This window comes from Oenanthe melanoleuca, chromosome 2, assembly GCF_029582105.1.
Source record: "Oenanthe melanoleuca isolate GR-GAL-2019-014 chromosome 2, OMel1.0, whole genome shotgun sequence".
NCBI classification, from domain to species: domain Eukaryota; kingdom Metazoa; phylum Chordata; class Aves; order Passeriformes; family Muscicapidae; genus Oenanthe; species Oenanthe melanoleuca.
The window spans coordinates 108,101,802-108,117,975 of NC_079335.1; the positions used below are offsets into that span (position 1 = coordinate 108,101,802).

At 43.2% G+C, this 16,174-nt stretch overlaps 2 protein-coding genes across 2 annotated transcripts in view; one reads left to right on the forward strand and one right to left on the reverse strand.

Moving 5' to 3' along the window:
- The window catches only part of TRIM71 (tripartite motif containing 71), a 53,985-nt gene extending 47,594 nt beyond the window's left edge, over window positions 1-6,391 (forward strand). The window contains exons 3-4 of the mRNA XM_056483485.1: window positions 2,294-2,428; window positions 4,607-6,391. Coding sequence (XP_056339460.1) covers window positions 2,294-2,428; window positions 4,607-6,058 — 1,587 coding nt within the window. The 3' untranslated portion in view covers window positions 6,059-6,391. The remainder of the gene's footprint in view (window positions 1-2,293; window positions 2,429-4,606) is intronic.
- An 8,871-nt stretch (window positions 6,392-15,262) lies between these two features.
- The window catches only part of CNOT10 (CCR4-NOT transcription complex subunit 10), a 32,040-nt gene continuing 31,128 nt past the window's right edge, over window positions 15,263-16,174 (reverse strand). Inside the window, exon 19 of the mRNA XM_056483487.1 lies at window positions 15,263-15,556. Within this exon, the coding sequence (XP_056339462.1) occupies window positions 15,402-15,556 (155 nt within the window). The 3' untranslated portion in view covers window positions 15,263-15,401. The remainder of the gene's footprint in view (window positions 15,557-16,174) is intronic.

The window sequence follows — 16,174 nt, forward strand, 5'->3', positions numbered from 1 at the left end:
ATGGAGTTCTGGTTTTAGTGGAGATTAATGAGGGAAGTTGGGATTGCTTTTACCTCTAAAGTGTAATAAGGGATGTGTATATATATAGATCATGGTTCTAAATGGATACTGAATACAAAAAGCAAAAATAAGTAAATCAAGATTTTATGATTCCATAGACATCATTGTTAAAATTGGAGTATGAGTGGATAGTTTCTCTGACACTTCTCAAGGTGATACCTCTTTCTCTTCACAAGAGAAGGAAGGTGTTTTGCTGTATTTGATGGGAATCCAGGTTTGTTTTGGAAGAAATGCATGCTTTTCCCCTGCAGTAGGTCAGCTTCTGTATTTGAATGGTAAAGAAGAGGTGATAGAGGCACAGTATTCTTACATCTTATATTCTTCTAGATAGGTCTGAGGCCTACTGGGTTTTGTGAAGTTCTTAATCCATGACCAGTTATGACTTTATGACTACTTTGCTAAATGTTGTAATGAGATTTTCATTTTTTGTCAAATTTGCCTGCCAGAAGCTTTGTAAGAGGGCAGGGCAGGTCAGCCTCCAGTGGGACTTGGGATATATAGGCTGTCTATGAGTCTGAAGACATTCCCTGTTAAAACGGTAGTGAAGGTGACTCTGGGAGCTCATGAAGGAGGAAGAGCTGAAAGACCTGCTCCTCTTACTGAGCCCCGGGCTGCAGGCTGGCTGTCAAGTAGCACTCCAGTTTTCCCCTGACAGTTTGCAGGAGAATTCTTTGGAGAAAAAATAGAAATGTTGTCTTGTCTGATTTTGTCAAGGTTGTCTTGAACTTCTCTCCAGAGAGCAATCACCTGGCCAAGTTATTCTTCCTTTTTCTTTCAGAAGAGGATCTCCTATGTGACCTGGAAGAATAAGCCTAGTTGAGACTAGTTGTCTTTAAATAACTTACCTGGAATGAAAATGTCCAAGTGACACTATATTTAAGTTTTTGTTTTAGCATTCCAGTTGTTGGCATAAAGTAGATGCTGCTGAACTGAGAGTTCAGAAATACTGACAGCTATTCAGTGAAGGATGACAATGTACTGTCTGACTTTCTGGTGATGCTGGATAACATTGGATAATTCATAGATTGTTGCAACAGGTGGTTCTTGGGTTAGTACATTCTCACACATTACAATTAAAATGAGGGTATCTTCCTGAGGGTTCTGAATACAGTACAATAAAGCCTTTAAATTCCATTTTAGCTGATTTCAGTGAGCCTGCATTTTTGAAGAAAAAGTGTTTCCTAATGTTCAGTGGGAACCTCTGTTTCAGTTTCTGCCCATTGCCTCTGGTCCTGGCCCAGGGCATTGCTGGAAAGAGCCTGGCTCTGCTCTCTCAGTACTTTCCCTTCAAGTATATCTATACTTGTAAGAAACCCCCTCTTTTTTTAGGCTGAATACCTTCACAGGCCATCATCTTGATCTAGAATTTTGTAACTAATAAGTTACTATCTTTTTAACCTCTTTGAGTGTTGCTGGTTCACTGTATGACAAAGATATTGAAAAAATTGTTAGCCATCGCTATTGAACCTCTTCATTGGGAACTGTGATCTTTCAGATTTGCCTGGTCTTTCTGTTACATTTTGTGGAACTTGGGAGTATTTTAGGAAGGATTTTTTGAGTAAACCATTTTTAATTTTTTGGGGGGGAAGAGACACACTCCTGGGTGCATTCTGCAGGGTGCTACTACATAATGTTTTAAAAATACTAACATTGTAAGGTCATATTCAAAATAATTTGGTCTCTACCCACCAAGTGTGAATAACTATATGAATATTTTTTACTGATAACCATTTGTTCTTCACTTTTTCTTTTAAAGTTGGTTATCTCCATACTCTTTTTAGGGATATTTCTGTGCAGCTCAAATGCACAGACAACACAGTTCCCTACAATGTCATTTTTGCTAGAAGCAGACCCATCACACAACAACAGTTTGCAGCATTTTGAGGGAGTAGAAAAACTGGGTTCTCTACATGGAAGAAAACATGAGTATGAATTTCTGTGTAAGTCTCTAGTTCACCATATTAGCTGCTTGCTGGAATTGCATAGGGAATTTAGTTCTGTGCTGTTGGTGCAAGGCACAATGAAGGTGTAAAGTCTGTGTAATAGATGTATTTAAACAATCCTGTCAGTTTTTAGGCTGCAGTGTATGAAATGGGTGAAGGCCTAGTAAGAAACTGAGTTGTCATTTATGCCTTTACCTGAAGACATAGTGGAATGTAAGCAGCAGTCCTCTGATGCATTTTTAATTGGTTTGGTGAAGTCTTACGTGTGTTTGTCTGTTTTTTCTCCCCAGCTGAGTATTGAACAGGCCCAGGCTGTGGCAGAGCAAGTGGAGATGAAAGCAAAGGTGGTACAGTCTGAAGTCAAAGTAGTGACCACTAGACACAAGAAAGCCTTGGAAGAGCGGGAGTGTGAGCTGCTCTGGAAGGTATGCATGGTTTGTACTGCTGACAAGTGCTTTTCAAACTGAAAAAATACTCAAACTACTACACAGCCAGATTCAGATATCCAAGGAAAACTGCAGGTTTCCTTAACCACCCCACTGGTGGTGTTTTTGCAGGAGCTGCTGGATCCTTAGAGCAGCACAGCCCCACACACAGGCTGGGCACTCCCCCTGCTGGCCCAGCAGCTGCCTGAGAGGAGATCCCCTCTAAACAATGCCTTCAAAATACCTTTAATGTGCTGCTCCAGAATTAGGTACACAGTATAATTGGTTTTCTGACCCATTCCTCATAAAGGACAGGAGCAAAGCTGTATATCCTGTCCTGTCCATTTTTGTTTTTAAAAAGGCTGGTAGAAATTCTGTGAGACCAATTTTCACTGTCCCCATCCTTAAAAACCTTTACTGTCAATCAAGATAGCATCCTCCCTCTAATTATTTTTTTAAACTAGTATAAGTACTTTTTTCTTATGCTAGTGTGTGTGTGTGTGTATGTGTGTATATATATATATATATATATATACACACACACACTAGTAAGAGTATCTGCACAATTCTGACCTAATGGGCTCATTTCAGCCCCAATGCATGCATGGTACTTTAGAGGAGGAAAGGAAGTAACAGCCAAGTTTCTTATTCATTCCAGAAAAGTAATTCAGTGGTCATGGCCCCCTGCAAGAGAAGCTTTGTTTTCTTTTGTAAGTGTCAATAGGATGATTAAAATGGCACTTACTATATAAAGTGTACTTTGAATGCTGCTTTTTTGGGGTTTTGGATCGAGGGAGATGAGTTCACTTTTCACTGTTCACCTTCTGCAGGAAGCTTGGCAGCTTTCTCTTTTAAGGTATTCCTAGTACAGGAGGAGTAAGATCTGCCCCTAAGCTCTTTTTATCCTGCAGTGCTGTGCAAATGCACTTTGCTGGAACATCTGCACTGAGAGCAAGTTCTCTTCAAGTTGGAAAACATTATTTTAAGGAGTAAACTTGGTGGTGGTGAACGATTTTAGAAAAACAAACTCAGTCTATCAAGCTCTTGTATCAAGCATGCTAATAAGCAATTTTGTATGCCAGAGTTGAGTCTAAGGAGTAAGCTGAGACCTAAGATCAGTAATTTGTCTTGGACAACTATTGGAAGAAACATTTTTTTTTAAGCTTGGTAAAACCTACATACCTCAACTTACAGCATGTTTGTACATATGTGATCTAGTCAGTGTCCAACCAAGGAGTCTTCAGACCTTGAGTCTTCCTTCACTAAAATGCATTCCAGATGCTGTTCTGTGGCCAAGCAGGTATTCGGACATCAGGAAATGTACTTTTGCAACAATAAAGCAAAGACATGTTACATTAGTTTTACAAAGCAGGTGTCTTTGCCAGGTGGTCCGAAGTGATTTTTCACAGGCTTATACAGAGGAGTTACAAAACAGACATTTTTGCACCAACTTCAGTCCCTCAACAGGGACTGGCAGCAACCTTCTGTGTTATTTGAAGTGATGCTTACAAAGCATCCTGTTTTAAAGCACAGGCTCAGCATGACTGCCAGTATTTACAAGAAAATATTAAAATAATTGGGCCCTAAAAATCCCTGGGGATAGATGTCTGGTGTTATCCAGTCACAAGAAAACAGTTCTGGCAGGCAGGGGAATGACAGGAGTCCACACGCATTAGCTGATGCTGACACCCAGCCTCAGCTCTGTGGGACAACAACCCACCTTCTGAAATTGGTCTCAGTTCTGGTCAGTGAAACCTCACCTCTGCTCTTCTTGAGAGGCTGCAATAACTCCTGTCCTCCCTGGGGGCTGAATGAGATGTCAAGTACCTTGCAACTAGAAAACAGAGCAGCATTTGAGGAAGCAAATAATTACTAGTAAGCAAATGATTCTTGCTTTCAGATGTCACTCTGATGCAGCAGATCTGCAGAGTGGGAATGTACTGTTTTGCCTGGAGGGTAGGAGAGACTAATAATCCTAAATTTGGATAAGTAATTAGTTACCCTTGTTTCTTCTTGCCTACATCATGATTTTTAGAGGTTTGTTCCACAGCTGTGTGTCAGCATACTGTAATAACTGTCCAGCTGGGTTTTGTGTAGAAGGGAGACTGAAGGAAATCTGTGTTGTGGTCTGTCTTTCCTGATGTAAGTGTGCATTTCTCTCCCCCTGTTTCCCACAAGGTTGAAAAGATTCGCCAAGTCAAGGCCAAGTCCCTCTACTTGCAAGTTGAGAAGTTGCGTCAGAACCTGAACAAGCTGGATAACACCATTAGTGCTGTTCAGCAGGTCCTGGAGGAGGGCCGTACCATGGATATCCTTCTGGCTCGGGACCGCATGCTGGCTCAGGTGCAGGAGCTGAAGAACGTCAGAGGCCTTCTGCAGCCCCAGGAAGACGACAGGATCATGTTCACCCCCCCTGACCAGGCACTGTACATGGCCATTAAGTCAATGGGCTTTGTCAGCAGCGGGGCCTTTGCTCCCTTGACCAAAGCCACGGGGGAAGGCCTGAAGCGCGCGCTGCAGGGCAAGGTGGCCTCCTTCACCGTGATCGGCTACGACCACGACGGGGAGCCTCGCCTGTCGGGGGGCGACATGATCTCGGCAGTGGTCATGGGCCCCGATGGAAACCTGTTCGGGGCGGACGTCAGCGACCAGCAGAACGGCACCTACCTGGTCAGCTACCGTCCCCAGCTGGAGGGAGAGCACCTGGTGTCCGTGATGATGTGCAACCAGCACATCGAGAACAGCCCCTTCAAGGTGCTGGTGAAGTCGGGACGCAGCTACATCGGCATCGGGCTGCCGGGGCTGTCCTTCGGCAGCGAGGGCGACAGCGACGGCAAGCTGTGCCGGCCCTGGGGCGTCAGCGTGGACAAAGAGGGGTTCATCATCGTCGCCGACCGCAGCAACAACCGCATCCAGGTGTTCAAGCCGTGCGGCACCTTCCATCACAAGTTCGGCACGCTGGGCTCCCGGCCGGGCCAGTTCGATCGCCCCGCCGGCGTGGCCTGCGACGTTTCGCGGAGGATCGTCGTGGCCGACAAGGACAATCATCGCATCCAGATCTTCACGTTCGAGGGGCAGTTCATCCTGAAGTTCGGGGAGAAAGGAACCAAGAACGGGCAGTTCAATTACCCCTGGGATGTGGCTGTCAACGCAGAGGGCAAGATCCTGGTCTCCGACACGAGGAACCATCGCGTGCAGCTGTTCGGGCCCGACGGCGTCTTCCTCAACAAGTACGGCTTCGAAGGGGCGCTCTGGAAGCACTTTGATTCCCCCAGAGGCGTGACGTTCAATCACGAGGGCCACCTGGTAGTGACGGACTTCAACAACCATCGCCTCCTGGTCATCCACCCCGACTGCCAGTCGGCGCGCTTCCTGGGCTCCGAGGGCACCGGCAACGGGCAGTTCCTGCGCCCGCAGGGGGTGGCGGTGGATCAGGAGGGGCGCATCATCGTGGCCGACTCCAGGAACCACCGCGTGCAGATATTCGAGTCCAACGGTAGCTTTTTATGCAAGTTCGGCACTCAGGGAAGCGGCTTCGGTCAGATGGACCGTCCTTCAGGTATCGCTGTCACCCCTGATGGCATGATTGTCGTGGTCGACTTCGGAAACAATCGAATTCTCGTCTTCTAATCCGTGTTTGAATTAGGAAGAAACTGTCTCAGGGAAATTCTTCTAAGAGAAAATGAAAAAAAATACAACGTTAATTCAAACCTACCTCATCTTTAATTTTTTTACAGATGAATGTACTTAACCTTTTCTGCAGGGAGTGAGCCTGTAAAATTGAATTCTATCTACCTCATTGTCCTCCTTTCCCTCCCCGGTTTCTCGCCCCCTCCCCATCCCCACATACTCATAGTTCAGAACGTTTTACCTCTTTCCCCCGATGGGGTTTCATGCACAAACAAGAGTTGCTGTGCACATTAGGTGGTTTGTGTGGTGAGTTCTGTTAGACTAAGCCAAGAAAGGCGCTATGTAACTTTTTAAATGGAGAAAATGGTAGTAGGTGTTTGTAGAGAATTTGTGTTCTTGACCATTCTGCAGTTCTGTGGGTGGGGACATGGGAGGGAGGGACATTTGTTGTTGTTGTTTTGTTTTCTTTTTTTAAATTGCTGCTGCAGCAGAGAACTTTTTCCTGTTCTCCTTTTTATACCTCAGTGTGTTTGATTTACTGGTGAGCACAGCATCTTGTTCCCAGACAATTTTGAACGTTTTATGAAAGTGAGTGGGATTCACTCGCCAAGAAGAGCAAGTTGGCATCTTTTTTGGCCTTTCTGTGTATTTTTTTACTGAAACACAGTAATTTAACAGCACAAAGCGAAGCTGATGAAAATGCACAAAAATTCTTTAAGTTTAAACCAAATTGTTCATTTTAGTGGCTTAGTGCTGTCATTGTAAAGTTTAGATAAAAAGCAAGACTTCCTTTAATGTATCCTGTCATTGAGAATTTCATTTCTACCCCTTTTCACCGGAAAGCTGAGTTAGTTTGAAAAAAGTTACTGTTTCTTTTTATCGGTGCCTCTAATCTAGGTAACAGAAGAGGTTAGGAGGAGCATGGAAACAGGGAAAATCAAACCCTTTTGATTTACTTTCTTGTGAAATGACTTAGCGTTTTTTACCCCTCCCCATAGAGAAACTTTAAGGGAATAACATTTGAATTTGTTAGAACAGAAGTGGTACCTTTTTCCAAAAGTAAGAAATAAGCACAGCTTTGGAGATTCAGGGTGTGATTTGGAGAAGTCAACAGTTGTTTTGCTTTATTTTGTTTTGGTTTTTTTTTTTTTGTTCAGAGAGGATTGCAATAACTCTTTATCAGTGATGATTTTTATTTTTTTTTCCCAATCTTCTGACTTCCCCAAAGAGCTGGACTGAAGATTTTTGGAATATCTACTGTAGCTTTTAGGGTGGGTGGGGTGGGCCTGTAGCTACCTGCTACAGGATCTCTGGCTACAGATCCAAGTGTAGAGTTACCAGTACCAGCTAAAGGCAAACTGCATCAAGGTGAAACTTTGCTGCTTTTTTCCCAGGGCAGTACCAAAGAATTCTCTGTAAAATTAATATATATGATCCTTAAAAGCTTGGAGGCAGGGGGAAGTTTGCCCTTTTGGGGATATAGAAAAAGGTGTTCTGAGAAGCAGAAACTTTTGGGAGGAGAATAGAGACCTCTTTAGCAAAATGTGACTTTGAGTCCCTGGAAGGATTTGGTTTTATTCTTCAATTTCTTGCATTCTGGTTTAGCTGTTCATGCAGATATGGTCTCTACAGACCTGTAGTTTCACCCTCTGGTGCTGGCAAACAAGAATTGTTTAAAGTGGGAAACAGAGAGCTCTTCTGGCTCTCTGTGGTGGAAAAACTCACATCAGTACCCTTGGATTTGGAAGTGCTGTTGGATTTACCTTACTGTTTGCAAGAGAAGATTTCTGAAATGTGAATGTGATCATTGTCAAAAAGTCTGAAGAGCCTTAACCATCCTTCAAGGAAAGGGTTCATCTCTCTGCCAGCCACCATGCACAAAAGTGACCTGAGGTTGAAAGGCTCTTTACAAGTTCGTGAGAAATCACAAGGTGCACTTTCCTTCTTGCTGCTTTTCCCCTCCAAGGAGTGTTAACTTTCTGGGTTTTGCAGAAATACCAATGATGTGTGCAGACAGAGAGAGCTGCCACTTTACAGGAGGCTTAAACTAAAGGACCAGAAAGAGACAAGAAAGATTCATGAGATGGAAAAACCTCTTTCAAAAGAAGGGTGAGAAAAACCACCTAAATTAAATGGGATAAAACAACTGTGCTGCCTTTCAGCCAAAGCCTCGAGGAAGCAAACTCTTCAAAGCAGTGTGTTTCAGTTAGGCTTAATCTTAGGATGGCATGGTTTAAAAACAGTCTTGAAAGGATAATCTTTTATACAGGTGTCTGTCATTAAATTTCTGTGGCCACACAAAACATGTATGAGAGAGAGCTAGTTTACCTTCAAGTTTTGCAAGTTCTGCCTGTGTACACGCCTCCCTTCTTGGGGGTGGCCTACAGTTGTGACAGATGTCCATGGTCTTCTTGAATTATTCAGCCCAAGAATTATTTGCAACTTGGGCTGTGAAAACTAATAGCCTGCAAGATCTAGATACCAAAGAATATTGGTTTTAAAAGCTTTAATGTTTAGTCTGCAGTGTCCTTGCATTTATCCTATTATGTCTTAATGAAAATGGCAGGTCTCTAAATACTTTGACCAGAGTGGCTGACAGCGTTGAAGTGTCCTAGAAATGCTCTTGTGCTTAAATGCTTGTGAGGTTTGCCCTTCTCTGGGACTAGAAGGGAGTTGTTTTTCCAGGCATTAAAAAAAACAAAAGGTTAGGTGTGCAGTCAGGATTGTACTGACCTGAAGGAATGTTTTGCCCCCCCAGCCTGCACTGGGTGGAAGGTGACAGACACTGAAGTTGCCCTTTGCTGTTTTGAATGGAGCCATTGCACAACCCCCAGCTCAGTCAGGAAGAGGAATGACTTAAACTCTTTCTAAGTTGCTATCTGGTTAACTCAGTGGGATTTGCTTGCAAACTGAACCTTGAGTGTTTGACCTCATGTGTTGGGGAGCTTTCTCGTTTTAAAAACACTACTATTTAGCTACCCAAAAGAATTTCTTCTCTTTGTGATAGATAGTGCTAAGCACACTTGGTCTCATTGAAAAGTGGTAGTGTAGATTATAAAATGGAGTGTTTGATATGCAATGAAAAAAAGTAGTGCTAATATACAATGCCAACATCAGATGCCCCATAGAGGCTTTTTGAAAAGTAATAAATGAGATTCAAACCTTGCTCTGCTTTTCCATGCATGTTCTCAGGTTAATGCCCCAGTATCATAACATACATGCACGCAGAGAGGAAAAGCAAGGCTTGGAAGCTGGATTGCAAACCAAACAAGCATTCAGAGTAACCTTCTTAACTAGGGGAAATGGCCTGGAGAAGGGTAAAGTGAGTGTGTGCCTCTTTGTTAGGGAACAGCAAATGTGGGGGACAGAGCTGTCTACTCGAACTCCCAAAGGATTTTCTCTATGCCAGGCTAAACCAGTGGCTCTCTGTAAAGCTTTTGCTTGACTAAATGTTATCAGCAGTCAGTGTGGCTGGTTTGGGTGTTTAGCATATAAAGCTAAACCTTTCTCAGATTTTTTTTTTTCTCATCCTTTCTCAGATTTTTTTCAGCAGGAACTTCAGTAGCCAGCTGAAGCAGATTCAGTACTTGATAATGCAGGTCCTTCACATAACTTGCTCCTTTTTATTTAGTACCTTTTAAAATATAATTTATTTAAGAAAGCCCATAAACCTGGAACTTTTAAAGAAAGCAAGGAAAGGAAGGTAACACCTGAAAATTGATGCATGTTAGGGCCAGATATAACCAACCTGGGAGAACGAACAAGTCACTTGGACGTGGCATTCCCTTTGAATTGAAGGAAAGTGGACCCAGTCTGTTATGTTACAGTTAAACCAAAATTTATTTCTGAAAAGAGCAGGTTTGTAGATTCATCTTGCCATAACTTTGATCATAAGATTTCTTTGTTCAGTTCTAGTTTAAAAAAATATTGTGCCAAAGTTTTGTTTATTTTTTAAAGGAGTGTAAGCCAAATGGTGCCAAAAGGTAATAGGGTATTTAAAAGTAGAGATATTTAGACAAACAGTTTGGAACTGTATAAAAAAGGAACACTGGTACTTGCGTTAGACAAATATTGTACCTTTGGTCTTTGAGTCCTTGGGAGTTTGAAACCCAGTTTGCTGTGGTACAAAATGCACAACTAGAGATGCCACTATCTTTTGCTTGAAGTTCTACCTCACTTTGCAGAAGTAAATCATCTACCTCAATTTAGCATCAGACAGGTTTGGGAAATAGTTGAGAATCTGCCTGGGGGAAGGATTCATCCTGCCTGTTGGAAAAGCATTTTAGTTGAAACAGAGATACTAAGTGTGTACTATGTGGTGACTGCTTGCTTTTGTTTGCTTTTGGTTTTGATGCCTGCCTATGGAGATATTAAGCTGCCCTTGCTAGAGAATCTGTAAATAAAACCAAATGTTCAGGCAAACTGGACTGAGACCTGAAAAGCTTTCAGGTTTGTTCTGGTCTCACTACGAGGTATAGAAGTGTAAACTTTGTTCAGTATTATGACACTACTGGCTGATGTGACATTCTTCATGTTCATTTGCAGTGTTCTTATGTCCATAAGACCTTTAGGTCTTCTCTCTACAAGAGAAAAACTTTTATGCATGCCTACCAATGTGTCCTGTTTGGGAGGACTGGTGTTATGATTGCTGTAAACACAATGCTATACCAAATGCTTGAAGGGAATAAGGTCCTAGTTTTTTATTTTATTGACTTGGTGATTGTATTAGTAACTTGCTTGACTCAATGGGACTTTTTTCCACCATGACAAAGCAATCAAGTTCCTACTCCTAGAGGGCAGCTTAGGTTCAGACATATTCAGGACAGGCAGTTTAAAGCCAGTGACTTGGTGTTATAGGCAAGTTAAGTAGTGATGCAACATACCCCATTTTACCTGTGGAGTTGAGTTGCAGAAGCACATTTTCAGACTACTCTATTGGAGAAAAACAAAGTCCTTTTTCCTCCCCAGCTCGCATTAAGGGGTGGCAGAAGTGGGTACAGGAGACCCCTAGTAACAATAGGCTGTGTTGGGTTTGATAAATGTTATGGTGGGAAATGTACATTGATGTCTCTAAGTGATCTTACGGGTTAACAAGCCAGACTGGCATCTTTTTCCATCATTGTTCAACCAATAATGGTTCTAAAAATGCTTTGTGTACCTGCATGGTCTTAGACCTTCTATTAATGATTGTATCAACTTACAAACTCAGGTAGATAATTTTTTAAGCTCTTTCATAGAGCCTTACTGACTGAATGTTAAGTGTCTGTGTACTGATGTAGTTAAGTAACTTCCTTTTGAACTACCAGACTAGTTAAAAAAAAGTCCTTTTGTAGGTTTGTAGAGTACTTTTCAGACAATTAGTAGTTTTTCCTTCAGAGGGAGAGATGTCTGTTTCTGAGTTTTGTTTTTAGTTGTTTTCTTTTTCTCTAAAATGACTAAGAGGTTTTTAACTAGTTTGTAAGGTTTGCTTAGTCACCTGAGTTGGTGGGGGTTTCTTATGTCTGTGACTCTTGTTTGTACTGTGCATTACCTGTCATGCCCTGCTTGCTTTGTGCATAGGTCCTTGGAGGAGTTGAGGGTGTGGAACACATGCCTGCAATTTAACTCAAATAGAAACTGCAAGCCTTGTACAAAATGGAGCTCAGCCACATTAAACCAATGTCAAACATGCTTTTTTTTTCTTCTCCCCCCCTCCCCCCTTCAATTGGCTTACAAAATTCTCACTACTGATTTATAAGTATAGCATTGCCTTGGTGCAGGTTTGCATCGAGATCCAGGCTGATCTTGATGTTTGGCATCTTGAGTTGATTTGTTTTCTTAGTTTCCTCTTCTGTTATTTCTTTTCTACTTTAGTAACTAATTATGCTGCTCTCCTAATAATAATTAAACATCTCAGGAGGACAGACAGTGCTCAGCTTTTAATGAGCTGCTCAGAGCTTTTGTATCTAATTGAAAATGAGTCTGACTGTGACAAGAATTGCCATGGTCCAAAAAGGGCATCGCATTTCTACTTGGACAAAAAGTGATACAATTTTTACTTGTCAGATGTTGAATACTGCAGAGAAAAAGGCATGACAGGTTATGTGCAAACTTAATGTAGAATAAGTGAACAAAATGTTAGAACCCTTGTGTTAATGGAGGCTTCTGAATGTATCTTTGTGGTCCATAGGGAAGGCTGAAGGATGTAGCAAGGAGACGATGTATCAGCTACTGGCAGCCTTAAAACAAAGTCAGTGTCTCTCTGGACTTTAAAATGTTCCTATGCAGTTTATTTTATTTTTGTTTAATCAAATAAATGTGAGGTTTTTTTCACGGCAATTCTGTGTGTGTATTTCTGTATTACCCAGAAAAAGCTTTCTCTATCAGGATGCCAAAAAAAAAGCCCCTTCTAACTGTGTGTGCTATTAGAAAAAGTCTTCATTGTCATGACTGGAGGGAAGAGTTGTGATATTGAACTCACTGCTTCAACTCCATGCTTTTTTCCCCCCAGTATTTTGCCAGAAAGTTTCTGGTTTAAATTTTTTAGGTCCATTTCTAGGTTTCCATTCCTTCTCCTTGGCCACTGAAAGAATGGTTCTTCTGCATGGCAGTGTAAAGCAAAGCCACCAGATCATTTAATAAGTCTCTGGCATCTTACAGGGAAGGTTCTCAACAAAAGTTGGGTGAGTGGAAAGCTCCCATTTTCCTCACAACCTTTGAAAAAGTTTGAAAAGAAATGGTGAGTATAGGAAGATGCTCTTCAAGTAAGGTTTGAGAATTAAAGCCTCTGATTGAATTCCCAGCATGGGTAGCAGTGGAGGTGGATTCCAGGCTATGGAAGTAAGTGTTGGCTGCTTTAGCTTTTCCAAGCTGAGATGCCTTCTGGGCTTGTCTGACTGTAGAGCTCCCTCAGCACGATGCTGTGCTCTATTCACCAAAATCCATGACTAGGCCATTGTTTTCTTCCTGCTGGAGCAGCTGCCAACATGTCAGGGGTACAGAGGTCACTTCAAGGGAGAGAGAAGGCCCTGTGGAGGCAGGGGACAAAGGCTGCCCAGGTGAGTTTGTCCAGCTTGCTGTGTTACTCTATTCCCTTGGCTCCTCTGTGCCATCTTCCTGAAGACAACTGGAGCCCAGAAGCTCCCTGAACACCAGGAGCTGGCTCGGGACACTGCTGAGTGAGTGCTGTCCAGTCCCTGCACCGGGGCCATGGGCAGAGCTAAGGGTTCTGAGAGAAACAGCAGTGACATGGGGTGTGGTGGGGTAAAAGGGAATGCACCTCCTTTCTCCTGCTGCAGGAATAGGAGCCAGTGCATGGCTGCAGGGGAGGTCCTGGAGGTAAGGGGAGAGTGAGGGGAGAGGGACAGGCACCCTTTCCTTCAGCAAGTGGCCCAAACCAAACTGCTAAGCATTATTGGGTTTACTGACTTAACCCACTGCTGAGCCTGGCTGCTCATGCTCCCCGTTTTTCTACCAAAGGGCTGCTTTTCATGACCTTCACTTCTTTCCTACCAGAGACTAAAAGCCACTGAGGGAAAAGGATTGATAGGACAAGCCAGGTTCTTAGTTGCCTTGTTCTTGTGTTTTTGATATTTATTTTTTCCTTTCTGCTAAACGATGAGAGCTGAAAGCCGTGATCAGCACTCATCCATCCATCCATCCATCCCCGTGTGCGAGGCAGTGCCGCGGGCAGCGGCAGCTGCGGTGGGGCTGAGCTGCCTCGGGGCACGGGAGCAGGGGGAGGTGGGCAAAGGCGGCTGCGATAAGATGTGCCTTATCTGGGAAACAACCGCATCCTTCACCGAGCCCGGGCACGGCCAGAGCATCTTTTGCATGTGAATGCCCCGCATTCCTGGGGGGGTGGGGAAGAATCTTCTCTATTCAGGGCCCGGGACCACACAGGGAGCGTCTTGAACCTTTTTGTATTTAATCAATCTACTCTGACGTAAAGGATGTATCAGCTCCCTTTCTTCCTTCCTTCAGAAAGGTGATCGCTACCTACTTTTTCCTGACACTATTTTTATTCCTAGTGTTTCTAAACTGTTTGCTCCTACCTGAGGGCAAGGGTGCATTGCAGCTTCTGCAGTGATAGAAAAGTAGATGAAAAAGGCAGCCACTGGGTTTTACTCTGAAAGGACTGAAAAGCAGGGCAGGCAGTTATCTGACACTAGAGCAAGTAGCAGGTCTCAAGCTTGCTGCTGTCCTGCTTCCTGCTGGAGACACACCTGTGCTCATTCCATAACTTGCACATCATTTAATACACTTGCTGTTCTGTTTCTTCAAGATGATGGATACAAACTCAGGGTGTCCTGCTGCCCTCCTCTCCTGGACACATCTGCATTCCCTCACACTCACATTGCTGAGAGCAGAAGTGGCAGGCCACAAATGCAAGGTGCTGCTTGGAAAAGTGACCTTGGTGCTGGCTGGAGGCAAAGTACAATGCCAGCAGCACTGGGAGATAAGGTGGTAGCTCAGCTCTACCCTGGAGATTATCAGGACAGCTGCAATGGCACAAAACAGCCCTGGAGGGACTCCTGGAGAGGAGTGCTGGGCTCCTTGCTGGGCTCCAATTATTTATGCCAGCATTAGGTGTCAAGGGAGGATGGCTCCTCCCCTCCTGTGCTCACACTAAGTTACATGGTCCTTGATTATGCTGTCATCTTCCTTTGAGTCAAAGGCAAATTTTTTTTTTTTTTTTATTAAAGAGAGCAGTAGTCCTCTACATGGAAAATTAGATAAAAAGCTGCCAGAACCTCCCAAAAAAACCCCCCAAGCCCTGCCCCCTGCAAAAAAGGCCAACTAAAAAGCACCCTACAAAAATCCACCCCAAACCCAATCTTTTTCTTATTGCCAGGCTCATGCTTTCTCTGTCCCTGCACCACTACACCTTTCTCTTGGGCAAAGGAAAACCAGTGAGAGGGAAAAAAAACCCCAACCAAACACACACACAAAAAGCCAACAGAAACAGGTTCCCCCTTTGCTGAGGAAGAGCATAGCTCATATGTGTCAAAACAGCAACAAACACAACAGCTCAACTGCTCTTTCAGCAGGACTTTAGTTCAGGTAAATGGTTCTCTCTACTCACTGCATGCCCCTCTATTCTCTTCAAAAAGAGCTGAACTACACATGGATAAACTTTTTTTTTTTTTTCTTGGTAAATTAACTGCCACTCCCATTCAAAGCAGGTACCAGCACCATTCATGAAATAACCTTTAGAAACAAGTCTTTTGGTTTACATCTTTTATTAAAAATTTACATAAACAAACACACTCCAGCAATTGGGGTATTCAGGTGTCCTAGGTTAAAAAAATATACAAAATCCCAAGCCCCCGTGATCAGGGCAGCAGCAGGTTGAAGCACAACCTCACTTCCTTTGAACAGTGGTGAAAGCTGGCATTTGAATGGGCTGGATCGAGTGGACTGGCTGGAAAACAGGCTTTTTCCTCATGTCAGAGAGTGTTTTCACAGAAGGGAGCAGCTGGTTCCTCTTGATGATCTGCAGTGCCAGCTGTGTGTTACCTACAAGACAAGTTTCAATTAAAACACCCAAAACACCATTTTATGACATGAATTACTGTTCAGGGACAGAGCTGATGAGCCAGCCCTGGGTCCAGGCCAGGTACAGCAGCAGTCCTTCCTCTCCAGTGAAATGCTTGCACAGATAGGAAAGGCAGTAGACAACAGGAAATTTGAAAAAAATAGTTTTGATTGAGTCCACCTATTCTTAGCTGAAGACATCAAGTTTTACCTCAGAGCTGGAAGATGCCAAAGCACCTTCTAATTTCCCAAAAGTCACCTCTTCTCTCTCCCAGCTGCACACTGAGGTACCAGATCTCACACAAAATGCCCTCACACAGTGACATTGCAGACGGTAATGCAAATGCCAAGGGAATAAAACATATTTTTAAAAGAAGAAAATTTGCTTTTCAACTGTATGAATGGTCCATCAAATAACCACCAGTATACATGGAAAACTTACTCTTTGTTAAGAATTAAACTTGTAGAATCACAAGAGAAAAAACACTAATTTCTGAGGAGAGTATTTCTCCCTCCTACTTTTCTTTCCCTGAAGTTTTAGTTTCAGAAGACATCCACCATTGTGTTGTCATTTATAGAACAAAAAATGTCTTCAGCCTC